The sequence below is a fragment of the Dermacentor silvarum genome, chromosome 1 (genome assembly GCF_013339745.2).
Source record: "Dermacentor silvarum isolate Dsil-2018 chromosome 1, BIME_Dsil_1.4, whole genome shotgun sequence".
NCBI lineage: Eukaryota > Metazoa > Arthropoda > Arachnida > Ixodida > Ixodidae > Dermacentor > Dermacentor silvarum.
In genome coordinates, this window is record NC_051154.1 from 75764277 (window position 1) to 75784825 (window position 20549).

Here is a 20549-nt window from a genome sequence, read left to right on the forward strand (position 1 = left end):
CAAACGAGATTCCCGATGGCCTCAGCGTCCATGAGTTCGTTTACGCGGACGAAGGCGTCGTCGTGCACGAGGAAGTGACTGATGAAGCCATCGTCAGTAGCGTGTGCGAGGCGGGCGATCCCGATGAGCAACGACCGGAGCAGCCAGAGAAAACAACAAGCCCGCAGGATGTGCTGAATGCATTCGACACAATTCGCTCGTTTTTCGGCGAGCACGACGACGACGTGGCGATGGACCATTTCTTACAGTGTGAGTCGAGAGGCATGAAATTGCTGCATGGTAAGGCCCGCCAAAGCAAACTAACTGACTTTTGAAAATAAAATGTGTTTTTTGTAAATTCCGTGTCTTTTCTGCCGCATTCTCGCGCCAACGAAATTCCCGCAATAGCGAACATTTGTGCTTTCCCCGCCGATTTCGTTATTGCGGGTTTCAACTGTAGTCGGCTTCTTCCAGAAGTACGTTATTATCAAAATTTGAAAGCAGATTTTCGCTTACTTCAGCCTGCTTATTACATTGCGTCAATAAATATACACAGTAACAGTAGGAAGAAGCGCACTGATCCAAACACCCTTCTTGATTGATGTCAGCTATTTTCCAATAGCAGCCATGTATGGGAATCTGCTTATTACAAAATTAAGCGGCCAGGAAAGAGTGAGGAGCAGGCTTCCATTGAAAAGAGAGCATTTGAGGGAAAGGTGACCGCTCTCCGCTTGCGAGCTCCACGGGCTGCGCACGACTGCAGAACGTAGCTGAGATGTTCACAGCAGCGTATGCTATCCGCGGACTGTGGTGTTTCACCAAGCCCGTGGGGTGTGGTTCAGGGCCCCTGTAAGTTTATCTATTACTGCTCATTACCACTATTCAGTGCATTAAAGGCGCTCACTACGGGCACATGTGACACCTGAGTATGACAATACAATATACTATAAGATGAAAAAAAAAAAAAATATGTGAAAACAAAAACAGTTAATCGTAAGACGGACACCAGGAACACATGTGACATTGAAGAAGTCTACACATAAGCCTCACAACTGCCAACACATAAAACCTAAACAAATAAACAATGTAAGAAACTTTTCTTCTCTCTTGTGTTCATCAGCTTTACACCTATCAACAAACAGTAACAAAAGAACGAATTGGTGTATGAAGAATTCAAATGGTAACAGCAAAACTCTAGCAAAATTTTGAACAGTTGTCCAGCATGTGACACCATGAAAGCCACACAGCAGCTCAGGGCAAGTACACTCACTTGGCCAAAAGAATCTTCAAATATGTTTCCCCGGGAGACTGTTATCTTGATGTGGCTAGGCAAAGAGTTGCACTGTGGGAGAAGGAGAAAGGGAACAATGCTAAATTCAATTAAAAGCTTTACGTGCCAAAACCATAATATGATTATGAGGCAAGCCATAGTGGGAATTTTGACCAGCTGGGGATCTTCAACGTGCACCCAATGCATGACTCCCAAGCATTTTTGCATTTTGCCCCCATAGAAATGCGGCCGCCACGGCCGGGACTTGATCCCGTGACCTCGTGTTTAGCAGCGCAACGCCATAGCTGTTAAGCCACCACGGCGGGTAGAGAACAGTGTGGTGAATGTCCTATGGTGTTCCAATAGCACTGATGCTACTTTGAGTTACAAATCAGTTAGTATTAGGAAACATTGGCCAGAAACTTACGTGGCACAAGTAGCGGAACTGCGTAAGCTTCCACTTGAAATTTCTTTCATAAGCTAATGGCACTCCATAGGCTCCCTTTGGACTGCAAGAAGAAAATAATGTTCATACATTAGCTATCATATGGTATGACAATTAAAGCAGATACCAAATATCAAAGCCTATTTATGCGACAAAAAAATAAAGAGCACAGACAAAATGAAGAAGACTGTCAGAAGGTCAACATGACAGCGACGGCCGTGCCCAGTGCATGCAAGATTTGGTGCAGCAGAAAACACGAAACAGCAAGAATGTTCATTTAAAAAAAAATAAGAGACAAGTTCTTTAAAACATCCTATTAACCCGAATGCTGATTTGACAAGGCACAAAAACGCCTACTTTGACATCTTTAGCATGAACTGCAGAAAACTGGGCATTTGTTGCATGCACTGTGGCCCAGTGTGAAGTGGCTTGGGAAATTGTTAAAAGAACTTGGTTTGGAACATAACCTGCACAGAAGATGCAGGACACTTGCAAGAAAATTGAAAGCCGTTCTGAACAAAATTTGAAATGAGAGAGAGACTAAAAAGTTCCTCTTGCATTAAGGGAACCACAAATGCTGGCACCACCAGTGAGTAAGTGGAATCCTATCGACCTTGCCCAGTTCTCTGCTACCACTTGCTCTCACTTTTCCCACTTACAGGAGAGCACCAGTATTGCCGCCTGTGCCCTACCTAGCCATAAGTTGGAAAGTGCTCATCACCTAGAACATTCATCAAGTGGCGTTATGTACAGTATAGACCACTTATAACGTAACCGCTTATAGTGCAGGACCAGATATATTACGGTCTTTTTAGACTCCCGTTAATTTTCCCATAGCACTCTATGTATACGCGTATCGCTTAAGGCTCATTCATACTAGGCTGACACAACACCGATTTTGGTCTGCCGGCTGTTGGTGACAGCAGTTTACAGGACGGAAAACGCTGTGGCCAACAGTTTAACGGAAGGAAAACTTTGTTGCCAACAGACGGCAGTCCAAAATCGGTGGCGTATCGGCCCGTGTGATTGAGCCTTTATAGTGCAGTTGTGGGAGACGAAACACCAGTTACAATGCAGCTGCCTGCAAGTTCGGCAGTCCACTGAAACGGCGAATGCTCCCCTCAAGCCACAGATATACTCCAACATAACGTGTGCGCGTCGAACTCTGCAATGTCACGGTGGCGAAAAACTGGCACCTATAGTCGAACAACACGACGCAACCGGGCGTGTCTGGCGCTGTTGGACGTGATCCAACATTGCTGGCGCATGAATAGCTCCGTTCCTATTTTTCGTCTGTCTAGCCAGCCACGCATCCCAGCATTCCTCACGCGGAGCGGGCAGAATGATGCCATGACGGGAGCGCACGAAAGTACATCCGCTGCCGTGGCTTTCTGCGCATTAACAAGCATGATGTGACGCTAGCACAAGCAAACGTGAATACACCTCATTCGATGACCGCAGACATTTGTTATCAAAATGCTATAGTGAGGAAGCGTGGCAGCAACAGCGAGCGAATTGACCTTCATGCTGCGTCTTGCATCAACATCAACTAAGCCGCGAAAACACAGCGCACGGCAGATGGCTTTCAAGATACAGCAGCCCCAGCAGGTGCGCGAGGCCGTTTGGAGTAGAGGCTCCTCCTCCTCCCTTCCCTTCCCCCTTTCTCCCCCGTGCCTTGCGCGCGACGAAAGACGGCGCGCTTCCTTCCCGCTTTCCTCCCTTGCATGCGCGAGATTGAGCCGCGATCGCCGGCTTACCCTCGCACATACAGCATACGGCGCACCGCGATGCTTTTATCGCCCTCGGACTTTATGCGGAACCTCACAATAACGGCGAAAGCAGAAATGCGCCTGAAGTGTCCATATAATTGCTATCGCAATAAAATCGTTGTTTTGGTTATAGTACGGTACCGCTTATACTGCGGGTACGGATATACTCGCGACTACGGCGACTTACGTCATAAGCGGTCTACACTGTTTTAACTAGCTGGCCTGTTCAAGGTGTTGGTTGCTAAAATAATAAATGTTAAACAAGTGTGCACATCCTAGTCCATTATCTCCTCAAGCTTGAATGATGCCACATGTCAAGCAAGTATACAGTAGCCATGGTGCATGCGAGTGCCGGGACGTATCCCCATTGGCACTTGTGACCTACAAGATTTGGAGCAAAAGTAGTAGCATTAAAAGGCTGCCACAGAGCACCTTAAAAAGGGTTTCCCCGCAGAAGCAGGAACAAGGAGTTTTCTTCAACAACCTCCCTCTGTAACATAGTTTGCGATGGATGCATGTGAAACATTCAACGTACGATGGCCGAGGATCTTTGAATGTTGTTGTCTTGGAATTGTGGTCCACGAAGTAGCGTACTCTGTTTGCTGTGTACTTGATTTCCCAACCAGGAGGGAGGGGCTCTTCCTTTCTGCATAATGAAAGAAAATCAAATGTCAATCACTATGAACAGCTGTTCACGAAAAGTTGGAAAAGAAGATGTCACTCACCCTTGGGTACGTGGGTCTTCCCACTGCGTTGTTTTGTTTTTGTGGTTCACAAAGTACACACGATTGTTTGGGTCAATCCTTTTCTCTGTTGAAATATAAACAAAAATCCGTTTGAAAAATATTTCACAACAACAAGGAGGAGGAATGTGGGCTACGAAGTTCTTTACATACCCCACCCTTCAGGCAAAGGCCCCAGTGGATCATCGTCATCCACCTGGACTGGTGTCTGAAAAGAAAAAGGGAAATGGATGGAGACCATGATCAGAGTGCTCAAGGCATACAAGTGAATGTGTACATGTTTCAGCATTGCAAGCATTAGATCGATAGGAACATTTTACAACAAAAAGTTGCAGACCAATGAAGTTTGCGATGGAAATCCTGGTCCCTCGCAGGGACCAGGATTTCAGGTTTTCAACAATAGAGAGATGGAAGCGGCCAAGGGAGTTTCAGAGCAGCTCTGGGAGAACCAAAATTAGCACATTGGAGCAGGTTTGAAGCAGGAGTGGTTCATTTTGGAGCAGAAGATATGAGTTTTGGAGCACACTAAGGCTCAACATGAGTGAAATACAGACAAATCAAGAAAATATGTTTTTATTTGACTTTGCAGAACACTATTACATAAGAGCAAATTAGTTCTCTGGAAGTCCACAAGGTGGAGGAAAGTTCTAAAGGAAAAAAAAAAAAAAAATGTCATACACCCGACAAAGGAACGCCATATGCGTTCCTCGGAAACCACTATTAAGTTATATACTGGATGTGCCAATTAAATATGGCCATTATTCCACAAAACTTGGTGAGAAGAAACAAAAAGAAAAACTGACATTCATGAAAACAATCAAGGGAAAAACTTTTTAGTGGCTTTCCGATCAGCGTCGCCGACCAATATTTTGCACAAGCTCGATTATTAGAGCTGCCCCATAAAGTTAATGTAAGACGGCAAACAATATTTTGAATGCGAACGCTTTTTTTTTTTTTTTTTTCGATTTTCGGACTCTACGTGCTCAAGTCGTGTCGTGAACATCATCGCCCCGAGCTCAATTTCTGTCGTTCGCGTATTCTCCGACCCTTTACAAACCTTTACGAGGCTACAATACACCATACGTAAATTAGACGATATAACATCTCAAATCATGCGGCTACTCAAACGACTAGCCAACAAACATAGTGGAATGAAAGAAGGCAATCTGCTTAGACTAGTCTAAGCGTTCGTACAGTTAAACCTGCTTATAACGAACCTCCATATAACGAATTCCTGGATATAACAAAGTTTTCCTATTCCCCACTGTTACTCCATAGAAGCGCATGTATTTGAGACCTCTACGTAACGAAGTGGCAGTGGGAGACCTCCTCGAAATAACGAATTTTATCCGCCAACAACCTAGAGATTTCGCCCCAAATTTTGTCATTTTTGCGCGAGCAGCAACCTGAAGCACCTTCTACGCCGCGACGGAATGCGAAGCAAGCGCACATGTGCGTGCGAGGCAGGCCTGCATCCCTCGACCCGGCGATCTTGCGGCCGCGGGCATGACCTTTCCCCCTCCCTTCATTCAAACCTGATCCTGCCGCTTGCATGCAACTGGCCTAGGCCGCCAACCGGCACTCTCCTTTTCCAGTTGATGTTGCCGACGCGCTGGCAGACGCTGTGACACATCACACTCGATGAGCGCAGACACGCGCTGTCAAGCGCTGGCGGCGTGTGGAAGCACCGCTGCAGAAGCGAGCGAAGTGACCTTTGTGCTGTTGTCTATCGCGTTAGCGCAAACTGAGCGCCGAGAACACACAGCACACACAAAGCTACGAGCCGCCTACGCACCTACACTGCCTAGACTCTGGCCCAACGCAGATTGCTTTCAAGATACGGCCCGCGCGACCCGCCGCGCAGTACGCAGTTGATGCCAGAGTACAGTACAACGCCACCCACTATCCCTCCCCCCTCGCTCCCTCGCCAGTGCCTCGAGCGCAACAGAAGAAGGTGCGCTTCCTCCCTGCTTTTCTTTCTTCCGCGCACGAGATTTAGCCGCAGTCGTAGGCTCCCCTTGCACGTTTTCACTCGCAGATACAGCATACGGCGCGCGGCGACTGCGTTATCGCCCTTGGACTTTATACGGGACATCTATGAGCCAAAACCAATTTTAGGGCCGCAACGCGTCATAGACACCATCTTTAGATTGCAAATACGAATGTCAAAGGCCATACTTTTGGTGGCAGAAACCGAAAATACGTCATAGTTGTCGCCCCTGGCACTTTGGGCGGCCAATGCCATCGTCAAGCCACCAAGCCAAGCGACATGAAAAGTCAAAATGGCCGCTCGGGCCGGCGCAGGGTGGAAGTTCGCAACGTATGATGCGGGAACGGTCCCACAGTTGCGACGCAACAGCGGGGTTACCAATGCATTGGGTTCTATGGGAGCTGTGCCGGGACCGGCCGAAAACGACGTAACAGCTGGGAAAACGCAGCACCCGGGAACATAATAGCGGGGTTCTACTGTAACACTATATGACGATACGACGCCATCGTGACGCTCCCTCTTCGTTTCCGATGCCTCACGCTTGTGCGAAACGAGACACGTACACACATCCAGTACCTGGCGTGACATTTCAAGGATGACTGCTTTGACGAAAACGGAAAAGAGGCGCACGTTACAATCGAGGGGGCATTAAAATCGAGTAAATACAGTAAGCGTTTCTTTTTCTAATTTTCGTGCCTAACCTGCATATAGCGAAGTTTCTCGGGAATTGGTCAACTTCGTTATATCCAGGTTTAACTGTATAACAAAGCATGTTGTTACCCTATTCTAATATAACAAAACTTAACTGCTGCCGCAAAGGAATATAGAGGAAACTGCCATGGACGTAGACTGCCAAATGGTTGAATTACATGTGGCTGCTTGCAAATGCCCCTCTCAAATTGCGTGCTACGCAACAGAGTGCAGCGGCCGAAGCAGAGCAGCGTAGTAGCTAGACGCTCTCGCTGTCATGTTTAGTATAAATTCCAAGTGCGATAAGACCCTATCATGCCCTGCGAGATATATGCTGTGGGTGCGAGGGGAAGCTGAAAAAAATATGGTAGCCTGACGTGCGTAGTCTTCCCGCAAGAGCGAGAAGGTGGGGGTGGGGTCATGAGTCCCTCTAGCCCGGCTGTAGCTGAACATGGCTGCCAGTGCGGCTGACCGCATACGTGGCCCACACACCCTGTCTTGGAGGTCGCATATTTTTGCGCGTATAACCCGCAACAAAAATTTTTTTAATTAGCAGTAAAGCTGGGGTCCGGCAGGTTATACACGAAATCAACCTGGATTTTGCTGCACTGCCGTGTGGCTTCATGGCAGTGCAGCGCATGCACACCTCGAGGCAAAGTTCTCTGCCATTTAGTTTCATTATTTCCTAGGGAACACCAGCCTCTCCCCACCGCTGTGTGTTGAAGCTCCCTTCGCCCCTCCTTCATGGTAGTCTATGCTCCTCCTCTTTACGAGTCGCCATCTTGAGTATAGCGAATAGTGCACGTGGCATCGGGAAACTCATATCGTCACCTGTTCCCGTGGCTCTCCCTCGGTCCAAGCGAAGTGCTTCGCGATACGGCGGAAAGCGAAATCACCATTGGGATTTTCAGCTCGATTACGTTTGCTCCCCCATCGATGCCCATACAAGGGTTGCTCCATCCGCACTGTCATCCTATGTCGTGTGAATGGTAGCCGCGCCTGCGAAGTGATCCAATTTACATCAGATGTCACGTGACTCATTCGCCCGCAGTCATGACCATTGCCTGAATCCAGCTTTATCAGCATCGCAAAAAAGGGGGCAGAACAGAGCCGATGGCCGAAGATACGATGTGGACAAGCCGTGCATCCGTGAATCGACTGTTCTTGCAGATTTGAGCATTGTATGCAGTTTTTTTTTTCTTTCGCCGCTGTTGTAAATGGGAGTGTGGGTTATACGCAGAAAAATATGGTAATTTGCGGCGAGTGCAAAGATGAGCTGAGATGGCCGTGGCTATATGTCTGCTGTCTCGCCACACGTGTAGTATTGGAGGTCCATGTATTCTCGAGTTTCAGAGACATATTGAAGCAAGAGGCAGACTAAGCGCTCGCTCCCCTCTGCCTGTGTTCTTCCTGATAGCATTGTCCCACTGTGGGCAACACTGTCAGCCGTGGTGGCGGAGTGGACGCGAAAGCGTCGCAGGCTTTGCTTCTACCCCTGATGTGAAGATATCGCCGAAACAGAACAAAACCATAATTTTGGTCGCTGACTCTCATATTCAACAAAACAGTGTTTTTCTCATCGGCATTTTTTAATTCCAATAACCCTACCATTCAGAAAATTTTACAGCCCCTTTTGTGTAAGAAAATTCCGTCGGCGAATGTATTATTTGCACAAAAGATTGAATTTTAACATAACGAAATTTTGTTATGACGAAGTAAAGTGCCAATTTTACTGAGTTCGTTTTATCGAGGTTTAACTGAATTAAAATAAATACAGTATAATACAGTTCAGTGAGTGTACGGTGGGCCCAAATCTGTGGAAGTTTCAAGCAAGTTCTCCGGACAGGTTGCGAGTGCGAATCATTTTCACGAGATAACAAGGGTTACAGTTTTCGTGTAGATTTTAAGCAATATACAGACCGGGCTAGCTAATGAATTTCTTCACTAAGTAAAGGTACGCTAATGCGGTTTAACGTTTGTTCATAAAATTTACTGCGACAGCAGTTAAAACCTCTAAACTGGGTTTGGCATGCCTGTGCGCACTTTCCGTTATGCCGTTGGCATCATTATGACATTATGCTGTCACTGTCAGGCCCACCTCTTTATCCTAAGCTTCACTCTCAATACATGGCAAATAAAACAGAACTTGTGCTACTGGAGTTGCAAGAAATGTTTAACCTGTATTTTTTGCTTGAAGATATATGAGCAAGGGCATTTTCAAAACCAACTGACTCCAGAGATGAAACCGCTTCCTTTTTTGCAAGTAAAGAACCAACTTAGCATTGTCAACATCTGGCTCTTATGTCAAAGTATCATGCATATCCCACCCCTATTCGACCTATTCGCTTCGAAATCATTTCACACTAATTCCTACTTGTTTTGACTTCACTTTGACGCAAGAAATTGATATTTGCACAAGCCTAGTTTCAAGATGACGATGACCACCACAAATACAACGGTGGTGGTCTCCACTGTAGCCCACTGCTGCCGCAGTAAAAATGAGTTCGGAGCTGGGGTAATCACTAAAGCCAGGTGATTAAAAATGTTTCACTTTAACCATCTAATAATTAGAAATTAGGGTAATTCAAGCATCTTTTTCAGTCCAATTTAATCTGAATTAAGGTCGGAAAAATTTGTTGCGGCTCCATTATGGCTCTTGGCTTACGCGTACTGGCAGCAACTGTGATGAATGTGCTGAAGTGAGGCAACTGTTAAAGGGTCCCTGAAACGGTTCGGACAAATTTTGTAGACGCGTAGGGTACAGCTACAGTAAAACATTCGCACAACAATTTGTGTGAAGCGTCTCATATTAAGAGACCTACGGACGATTACAAGTTACCTTCCTCTCTAGCTATGCTTTTTCTCCTAAGCTCCGCCTTCACTGGCTCTACATCATGATATGACGTCGTGTTATCTACTTCCGGTTTTCTTGGAGCCAGGGTGCGAAGCCTCTCCAACCTCTCCGCCAGCTGCCAGGCCCTCGATCCCAAGCGAGAGCTTCGAAGCAGCGTGCGTTGCGAGCATTAGGTTGCAGCGCCGTGCGCGTCCGGTAACCACAGTCGAGCTGGGCATTTTGACGGATGGGTGGAAGCGTAAACTAAAGCCCCTCCATATTACTATTGCTGTGATGACGGAGCTTCAGTCAGCGCAAACTTAAGTGAGCCGAGTGAGCGGCCTGATCGGTCTAAAGTCGCTCTGCATGGTTCAGCCACCTGGTGGCACAGAGCTTATCCAGCCAAACAAATAGTTAATATTGTTGTAACCAAATATACAACATTTTGAACGTCTAGAATAACAACGTGTTCATGATTACGCTCCTTCCAAAAATTGACACTAGCGGCAAAGTAGAATACACTTGATTACTGCTATATTAGTTCTGTGTCTGGTTGAGCTCTGTGCCACCTTGTGGCTGCACCGCCCAGGCCGTTCACATTTGCACCTCCGCTCATCCCATAACCGGTGCAGTCAGCTTGCGCTTGCGTTTACCCGAATACCAAACACGCGAATCACTACTGTGCTGTATAGTAATCCTTCGATGTGAAATGACGGCCGCAAACGCTTATTTTAAATGCCGGTGCTGATCGGATACCCACAACCAGCACTGCAGCCACTTCGCTCAAATGTTTGCCTTGCAGAAGGACACGATGTTGCAGCTTGACTTGTCGCCGATCGCTACGTTTGCAGCCCACAACGCGAGGGTGAACCATGGTACCATGCTTGCGAAAAGACAGATTGAGACCAACACAGACCGCGCAGTTCGCGTCAACACGGAGCACATTGTAACACAAGCAGACGACACTTGCTGTGTGCCGGAAGTGCTTTCAAGAGTGTAGTGATGTGGTAGTGATACACTGTCCTTGTGCATTCTGTTACTTTCTTTTTATATTAACAAATAAACTAACATTTCAACTATTACGAACAACATTTGTTCACCATGATGTTGGAAAAATTATCGATGTGGTGCCCTGGGCAGCATATCGGATAGCTCGCCCTACTGACGTGATATGGTCAAATCGCGTCAAATGATCAGGGGCGGCTTAAGTTTAATCTGAGTGGCGTGCTGCGATCGGTAGCGATGTGCCTTTTTAAAACCTTGTAATAAATTACACGCTTTACGCAGAGCACTTAGATGCGTCAATTAATGATCAGAAGGACCTACTCTAACGACTCAGTACCTTTGTACAAAATCGTCAAAATCGTTTCAGGGTCCCTTTAACGAAAATGTAATGTGGCATATTTAATTACACCACATTAGGCTGTAAGAAGAATACTGAAGGGAATACAGTAGAACCTCATCTATACGATTCTGTTACGCACGATTTCCCGGCATCAATGTTCGCGATCGAGAACACAAAAAATGACCGAATTAGGTTACGCTCATTTTTTACCAGTTCATACATTCCTGGAAAACACAATCTTTCGGCACCAAAGTTCAGTACATTGCCAAACTGCAATCGTATGATACGTTTTCCGGCCACTCGATCGCATGTAAATAAGAACATGCACGAGGCGCGTGCGATCGAGAACAGTAGCTGCCAGCCGTGGCAGCTTCACCGCAATACTCGCCTGCCCATATCACGCGAAAACGCTGGCAAGCACTCGGTTTCTTATTCAGGCACCAGCAAATCTCCTCCTGGGTCTTCACCTGTTTTATCTGCATCTTCACCCGTTTCACAGTGCATGGTGCCGTTGGAAGCATACTGCACGTTTTTATTAGGCGATAACCCAACTGCACCACCGTTCCCTGCTGCAGACTGCGATCCTATGATACGTTCCCGGCCGCTAGATGCTGTGTAAACAAGAAACGGCGCGAGGCGCATGTGATCAAGAACAGTAGCCACCCTGCCGCATCAGCTTACCCGCAATACTCAGTTTCTTATTCAGGCACCAGCAAATCTCCTCCTGGGTCGTCGCACACCGCATTCACAGCTATCGTGGCTAACCCTATTGTGATAAGCATCTTCACCTAATTGCTTTACAGCGTGTGGGACGTAGCATACTGCACGCTTTTAGCAGGCGATAACCCAAATGTGCCGCCATTCCCTGCTGCAGGTGGCATCGTAGCCATCATATTCCAATGTCGTCCACCAGCTCAATTTTGTTTCGGTCTCCCGTCGCCATCTTAAAACACTACAGAATAAGAAAACAACAAAACTTGTCTCAGGTCGCCACAGCCCCACCAGCTCGACACAGGTTGGCGTCTCATGCCGCAACGATTCGCGCAACGCTTTGCCTTATGTAGATGTGAAGTTGAGTGTCAAAATTTTTAGTCACTTTGGATTGTACGTTTTCCTGGTTAGTACGTTTTTTTTCTTGCATTTTTTCCCCAAAATGTATGAACGAGGTTCTACTGTAAGTTTGTAAATACTGACAGTAATTCAATACTATGTGTTCAAGTGTGTAATTCAGTTTTATGTTATCCCTAACAATTGAGTACTACTGAGAAAGCATGAAAAAATGTTAAAAAGCGTATGACAGTTAGATACTCACATGGTACAGGAAGCGTTGCTGGCACTGCTGCATGGCCTGAGCCTGGGTTGACTGCCAGTGCTGATAGTTGCGCACACTCTCAGCTGTTGGCCTCTGCCATGTGGTTGTCCTTGTATTGTGATCGACGTAATACACTCGTCCCCTGTTGTCTCGTCTCATCTCCCAACTGCGAGATTAAAGTAGGTGCCAGAAGCATATGCAGTTGTTTGACTGCCAATTAACTAGTTGTGTATACAATGTAGCGTGGAAATATTACCTTGTCACGCTATGCCGTTCTTAAATAATTGCAGAATTTTCTTCATGAATACCTACCAGAATGCGGACATTTCAGTGTTTTGGTGCACAATGACAATTGATCAGTCTATATATTTACTGTGAAAACAGCTACATTGTCGAGGGCACTTCTCATGTGCTGGAAATGACTCACTGCCCATCACAACAAGTAAAAGAAAATTGCAGCTAAACTACAATACACATCTTCCCAATTTCAAATTTTGTGCGCCACTTGCTAATACGTGATCAATTACACCTCTGGTCTTTGCAGTGGTATTAAGTCTGAGGTTTAATTGCCATCACAAAAAAAAAAAAAAAAAAAAAAAAAAAAAATTCCTATTTTTTTTTATGCTACGTCTAATAGGAGTAATTAGAACTGTTCGGTGAATTTAGACAGTAAGGTCACAATACAACTGCAGTGCAAAGCAGTTGCACAGTAGTGGTATAGCATCCATATCAGAGCCATGGTTTTGGTACAAACCAAAGTTATGACAAGGATTTTCCTAACAATGATAGAGCTTTGAGACCCCGTTCAGGAAAGTGGGTGGGGGGTATGAAAGAAATGTTAATCATGCCATCTTTTATTTGCGACGCTATTCAGATTTTGGTTTTCCTTTGCACAATGTGAACATTCCCTATGTGAATAAGCACTGAGGGAATGCATGCCTAGTTGATCCCCTCGTTACACCAAAGCTCCACGAGCTCACAAAGCTTCAGCTAAGCGTAGCAAACTTTGTAACTGCAAGATGTGGGTTACCTCGTTCGACAGTTGATGCTACCCAAGTGAAAGGGAACTGCCATGGGAGGTGCCAAGCATTGTTCCTAATAGGTTTGTAAAGCTGCAAGGCCATAGAGCTACACTTGGCGACAACATTCTGTGGCAGCGCAGACAAAGCTACAGAGCCGAAGCGCACATTTTTTTACTGTGCACCTGCATGTAGTCCGCGAATGTAAGCAACTGGACGCTACATAGTGTAAAACAAACCATACCATTTTTTTTTTTCAATATTTATTAACAAATAAAAAGCTTGCTAAGAAAAAGGACTTCCTTTTTTGCGGTTCCTAGTTTTCTGAGTTTCTGGCGTCCATGTATGAATTTCCTGCTCCTGTTAAATGTCAGCACAATGTAAGCACTACTTCATGTAGTAACATGAGCAGAAGCTCCGAACATGCGAACACACGCATGTAGCTTTCGCTGTGCTGCCACAGAAAGTTGTCGTCGGGTATAAGTTTTTGTTGTGCATTTTTATTCAAGACAAGGCAAAAATGGACGCCTTACAGAAGCAAACTAGCCTGTATGAAGACACGCCCTGCTGCCACGAGCGCACTTGTACTGCGAATTGCACCTGAACATGCCCGACCACGTGTCCGTTACAATACACTATTTAAATTGCCTATCGTCATACGTGGGCAATAAACGAACCAGGCAGACTGTCGTGTTAGAATTTGGAACCGACTTTCTGTTTGAACCAGTCGTCCTCGCTTCTCAAACACCCTAAAAAGTTTTCTTGCATTCTGCTCAGCACTCCAACGCCTCGCGGCCAGTATGTCCATTCAGTCCTGGTTCTTCCCCACTGGGTCCTGCGTTGACGACTGCAGACACTACACACACGCTGGTAGTTTCGAAAGTGGCTTTCAGCTTGGAGGACATCAGAGTCCAGTCCATTCTTAATCACGTGTAACGGTGCAAGCCTGAATGAAAAGCGTTCAGCACGGACCCACAAATCGCACAGCGATGAGTACTGCCAGCCACTGCTGCAATGATTTTTCCGCGTTTTGTGGAACGCATATCTACGCTTTCTTGTGGAATGCGTACCGAATCGGGAGGCCTTTTGCATTTTTGAAGCAGAGTGCCAATCTACTTTTGCCGATAATGCATGGCCACAGTTTGCACGAATAACTATATGCGCAACGAGAAAAACAGAGCACCTTGCTCATTTTTCCTTCATGGCAGGTATGGTGCTTCAGATTCAATCTCTTGTTTGATAGCATCTGCTAAACAATGCCCTTTTAAATTTGTCTGCATGATTTCCGACAACGTGAGTAGTGGTTACGTTTCCATTAGGACAAATGCACTTGCAGGGGTGCAGCACAGCATTTGATATATCAAATGTGATAGTGAAGGGGAGTTCAATGTATGTGTAGTACATCGCTATACTTTTACGTGGGATTTTAAGGGGATTTTACAACTGTTCCGATGTAAACAATAATATATCCGAGTTTGATATATCCGGGATCAACTTATACAATCTGCTCACCAAGCCAAAGTTCCTTTTCCTAAACAAGAGTTCAAATGAACTGCTTTCAATAATTACAGTACTATAAGCTGACTCTGACTCTCTCTTCAATTATGTGTACCGTCTCCTTGCTGTAACTAAGTAGACAAAATGACACATGTTACAACCTTTGCACAGACATCGATTGCATGGTTGATATTTCATGAGGAAGAGCACTGTGCAGCCAATAACAGCTTCTGAAGGTACTACACTACTGCTGCAGAAGAGTAGAGTTGTGCCGTGCAGTGAAACATTTCTGACTAATTATTATTTACTAATTAAATTATGGAGTTTTCAGTGCCAAAACCACAATCTGATTATGAGGAACGCTGTAGTGGGGGACTCCCATTAAATTTTATTACCTTAGGTTCTTTAACATGCACCCAAATCTAAATACAGGAGTGTTTTTAGCATTTCACCCCCATTGAAATGCAGCAATCAAGGAGGGGATCAAACCTGCGACCTCAAGCTCAGCATTGCAATGCCACAGCCACTGGGCTAAGGCAGCGGGCAAACAAACATTCCTCATGACACCAGCAAGTCATTCCGGTAAGGCACTCAGATTATGAACACAAACATGAAGGTGGCGCCAGCAGTGTTTCACATGTATGAGCAGCTATATTCTGCTATTTTACCAATGGGGCCACGACACTACTTTACTTGCAAGAAAGTGCTAAGAATATTGGGCATATGTTGTTGAAAAAGTTCTTGAGCCCCTAGTTTTATGGAGGGTGCATGGACGACACAGGCCCATCCTTTCGCATACTGCGGTGGCTACTGGCTTTTCCAGCATCCATTGTGCACGTTGAAAGGGTGTTTTTAATGCTTCATTCTGTAAATGGGACACAGCACGCTGCAATGGTGGATTGCAACAATGGTAAATATGCATGTATATATTACAGGAAATAGTAATGGCAATAAACCCTTCTGCTATTGTAAATGTGCACTTAAAAACATTCCTGAACTATATGCCCACTTCACTCCACAACTGCAAACAGGATGGTGACCCATACCTAGACTAACCACTTGACCTCGTCAAGCACAGCAGTATAGTCACCTAGGACAAAAAAAAAAAACTCTGCAAATGTACAGCTGAACTAACCCAGGAGGCAAAGGCTGCGGTCGTTCCCACGTTGTGCTCCGTGTGTTGTGGTCCACATAGTACTTGCGGTTAAACTGGTCGTACCTCACCTCCCACCTAAGACAGAACAGAATGACTTTAAGGCACTAAAGCAAAATACAAAGTACCCTATTCAGACAATGTTTTCTTCAGAATAGCTGCACACATTAACTGCATGCATTAACACTGAAAAATTTTGAAACGTGTGAAGTTAATGAGCTTCCATAGTATTCTTACTCAAATTTAATCTCCATATAGCATCAAGACTTCACTAGGACCACACAGTAGCCAAAAAAAGAAAAAAAAAAGGGGGGGGGGGGGGAAGAGAACAAAATGTTATCATTTTTTTTTTTAGAACTTGAAAACAACTTGTTTTACAGCCACTACAAGGCAATATACAGCACCGTGGCAGCAGGTTTTCAGCAAGCATGTGCATTGGTGAGTGTTCTCGCAGACGTACAGTCAATTCTCAGGTAGCATGTATTTCATAGCAGTAGTATCTTCATATCAATTGTTGCCAGCGGCACCCAACACTGCACAAACGTCCAGTCCCGGGGCAGCACGGGAGCCAAAGGGGTCCCGCACCAAGGGCGAAAATATAGACAGGGGCACCTATAGTATGACGCTGCAAGAGCACAGGCTCAAGATGGGACACACCGCTAGGAAAAGTCCCAGCGGCTATGCGACTTGCTTTTGCGATAACCAATGGGTCAACTCGCGAGGGCTGTGGCAATCTTTTTCGCCTTGGGCCTCTGATAAGTGCGGCTCGGCGTGGTACCTCGCGCGAGCACTAGGCACCATTCTTCGGCTTAGAGTCCAAAAAGGATCAGCACAAAGTACACGCTCACTGCACGGGAAAGGCACCATGTGCGAGCTCAAGTCCTAGTCACAAAGGTGTCGGCAGACGAGAGGTAGCATGTACGTGCCCAGTGCTATCTCTGAGAGTAAGAGACCCGCGCTCCGCGAGCAGCCAACACCGGTGAATGGCCGTGCAATGGTGCCGGAGCATACCTCAATCCCCACAATATGCGGGATTCCCTAGAAATGATTTGCCATATTTATTAATGTGACCAGTGAAAAATTTGTGCTGGTAACAATAAATCAAGAATTTACCCCTGATAATTTATATGTAGTTCAGGAAGTATGCCCACAGAAAAAAATGACCCTGAGCAGTGCAAGCATTTCTGAAGCTCCTGAAAAACTGTCAAAAACATTTATGTTTTACCATTTTGCCCCCTTCCCCCCCTCTTCCCCTCTGTTTTTAGGAAGCTGTGGTGAATTGTCTGTGGTATCAGTATAATGCTTTGAAAAGTGGCTGTTTTATCTGGATGAAATTTCAACTTGCAGGTTCTTGAAGTTGTAGTCTATGACCTAAATCTGGTCGTTATTTACAAATAATTCAAGTATGCTCTTCACATGCAAAATTTATTTAAATTCTGCTTACAACGAGAATTTTCTCCGGTTTTACAACTTTTGATTAGGGAAGGTTTACTGTATTTCCTTTGAAAGTTATTAACAAGTAGCATTTGGTTGGGCTAGCAAACCAATATCAACTCAAAGGAGGTTTCTCTGTAGCTTGATGGTTGTAGTGCCAAGAAGGAAGTTCACATGTAATTCAACCCTGACGGGACCGACAAAATTGAACAAATTAACTGGCAGGTCGAATTAAACAAGACGCAGAGAAAATACCAAGGCACGCCACTGATTCATTTGGCAGTGGTGGCCCGATTCTAACATGTCCCCGAATAAAATGCACACCCATTTTCTATGTGTCCAAAGCAGAAAACGAATGTAGAAATGATATTAAAGCTCTTAAAGTGCCCCTCACCAGGCCACATAGCGAATTTCAGTTATACACTGGAAGTTATGTGCCTTCTAGGGAGCGTTCTACCGCAATAATTTTTCAAACTGGTTGATTAATAGCCAAGATAGATATATTTCAGTGGTGCGAACCCATGATTTCAGGCGACGAGCATCACCGCCAACATAGACATTCTCTCCACTTGCCCCCGTCTAGCCCATGCAAGCTATTATTCCCTTCCCCGAGTTCTCCCATACCGGAGCTGGAAGATCGCACGACGCCTTCTTTTTCTTTTTTTTATCTCTCGTTTTTTTCTGCCGCGCGACACACTTCAGCTGTTGCGCTTGTCTTGTTTTGAGCAGTGCACAATTTTGCGAGAACACCTGACTAGTGGTTTAAGTCAGTGCTACACAAACACTGAGGCACACGCAAGCAGATCACAGAGCATGATCATGCGCTGGAACATGGTAGTAAATGAAAGTTTCGTTCTGTGCGCGTGCGACAACACGACATGGGAACAAGCAGACGAAACGCAAGTACATCTCTCTTGCGAGACAGTGAAGTAAAACAAGAACACGCAGACATTCGGTTTGTATGTTGTATTATTTCTCTAAACTTCGTCTATTGAAGCAATAGATTAAACAAAACGCTAATGTTGCCTTGAATGATTCTTGAAGTCACGTGTCTCTGAGAGTGACGTCTCAGCACAGTGTTGTAGCGCAATTGCGCAATACGCGTCACTTTCCGGCTGGGAGCACGGCGCCCACAAGGACAAGGGTAAATGGCATTTGGTTTGAAATTTCAGCTCTTTCCGCAGCGTGTAGCAATGTAATACTTAGTAGACACCATGGTTAGCACGCATTGTATGCACCAATACTTGTCAGCTCAAAATGGCAAGACCTGGTGAGGGGCCCTTCATAGTTGAAATCTAAAGTGCATAGAATTTTTAGCGAGAAAAATGGGCAAGAGTCTGTGTTGCACAATGACGACCGGGTTCATTAAGTAAGCTTCGCCGCATACACCCCTTTTTATGCAGTAAAGCATACATACGCCGCAAGGGCAATTTGCGTTTCAATTTTCTTGGGGGGAAAAAAAGTTCGCATTAGACTCGGGTAAATACCGTAATGAGACATCGTGAGCTACAGTCATTGCTTAAAAATATTCCTAGGGCACGCCAAAAATATGTGTTTTCGACGGGACATGTTAAATGCATTCACTGTCCCCTAGGCTCAGCCGAGATAGACGCTGCCACTATAAAGGGGTCGCAATGGGGTCACCACTGGGGGTTAGGCGTGTGCATGCTGACAGGTCAAGTTCGAATTATCCGGCAAAGGCCAATTTTAGGATCGAAACAACGAAAGTATGAGCAATATGCATGGGCGCTGGGTGGGACCATTGGTGGGAATCGAATTGACGGAAATCTACTGTAATTGCTGCCACTCACATATTGCAATCCACTCACTAGTCAACCTGATGAAGTGGTCGAAAGCCACAAAATCGTTGCACTGCCTGCAGCAAAATTCATGAGCATGATGCTCTATCACTGTTTACAACTTTTCTAAATAAATTAATTAAATAACCATACACAGCATGCTTGAAAAAAAGAAACTGATAAATTACAATACGGTAAAAACAATAAGGGGAACCCAAGGGCTAAATTTTTCTGTTAGTTACAGCCATAGGAATCCATTATAAAATGAAGTTGGCAAAAAAAACTTGTTAAGAAATGTTAACACAAGTAATGTGTTACGTACAAGTCTAGCTGTACTCCAATTAAATAAATACTAGTTCAACAAAATTTTGACAGTGCAAATTTCAGTTACACAATCTTCTTTCAATGACACTGCCCTGCTTGTGTCATTATTGCATGTTTTGTCTCCTGATCTTTCATACAAGCATATGTGTGAACCATAACACTGTAAAACGTCATTAATTTGACCCTCGTAAATTAGAAAAATTGAAAAATTCGGACTCATCCCCTGGTCCCAGCAGGCATATGCATTATTTATTGGAATCAAACTGTTGTTCATTCGAACGTATTTGGCCTTTCAAACAACTTTCGGAGCTGGGCAACCACGGAGCACTGCAAATGAGCAAGAACAACGCTAGCGTCCAAACAAAACGAAGCGGTGGAGTCCGCATTGCCATAGTCATCAGAGGAAAGTGTACGTGAATGACAGCAATGCCAGAACGCTTGGTGCCAATTTGTGGCTAGAAATCTTTTTCTTATGCTTATAGCCGTGCAGAACACCATGTTCGTTATGTGCCTTCACATACCTGCCAAGTTCGAAGAAACTATATCCGGGAGTTTTTACGACCAGGGGGCCCCCCCTTCTTGACGTCTATATTTTCAAGTACTGCCAGGAGAACTTCATTACAATTTTATGTACAGATATACAAATGACCACATGAACATCAAGGTCTCACTTTTGCAAGCAATTCGTTGTTGCTAATTTTGTCTTCAAAAATTCGTTAAAATTTAATTAAATTTTCGGGTCTTATGTCCCACAACCACCATGCCATTATGAGGCACGCCGTAGTAGGGAACTCCGGATTATCCGAACTTTAACCACCTGGGTTTCTTTAACGTGCACCCAATGGACGGCACACGGTATTACGACTCAGGGTCGGGAATGAGAGACTGACTCTTGAAGCAGACGAAGAGGAGACGAAAGCTTTATACAGTATGTACAGATATGTACA

The 20549-nt window shown here is 45.2% G+C and overlaps 1 protein-coding gene across 5 annotated transcripts in view; it reads right to left on the reverse strand.

The window, feature by feature from the left end:
• LOC119466438 (E3 ubiquitin-protein ligase wwp-1-like) overlaps window positions 1-20549 on the reverse strand; it is a 66851-nt gene that overhangs the window by 10129 nt on the left and 36173 nt on the right. For all 5 annotated transcript variants that reach the window (XM_037726953.2, XM_049669918.1, XM_049669904.1 and 2 more), the window contains 7 exons: window positions 16028-16123; window positions 12377-12542; window positions 4360-4414; window positions 4189-4273; window positions 3999-4109; window positions 1677-1758; window positions 1250-1321 (listed from right to left, as the gene is read on the reverse strand). In XM_037726953.2, coding sequence (XP_037582881.1) covers window positions 1250-1321; window positions 1677-1758; window positions 3999-4109; window positions 4189-4273; window positions 4360-4414; window positions 12377-12542; window positions 16028-16123 — 667 coding nt within the window. The remainder of the gene's footprint in view (window positions 1-1249; window positions 1322-1676; window positions 1759-3998; window positions 4110-4188; window positions 4274-4359; window positions 4415-12376; window positions 12543-16027; window positions 16124-20549) is intronic.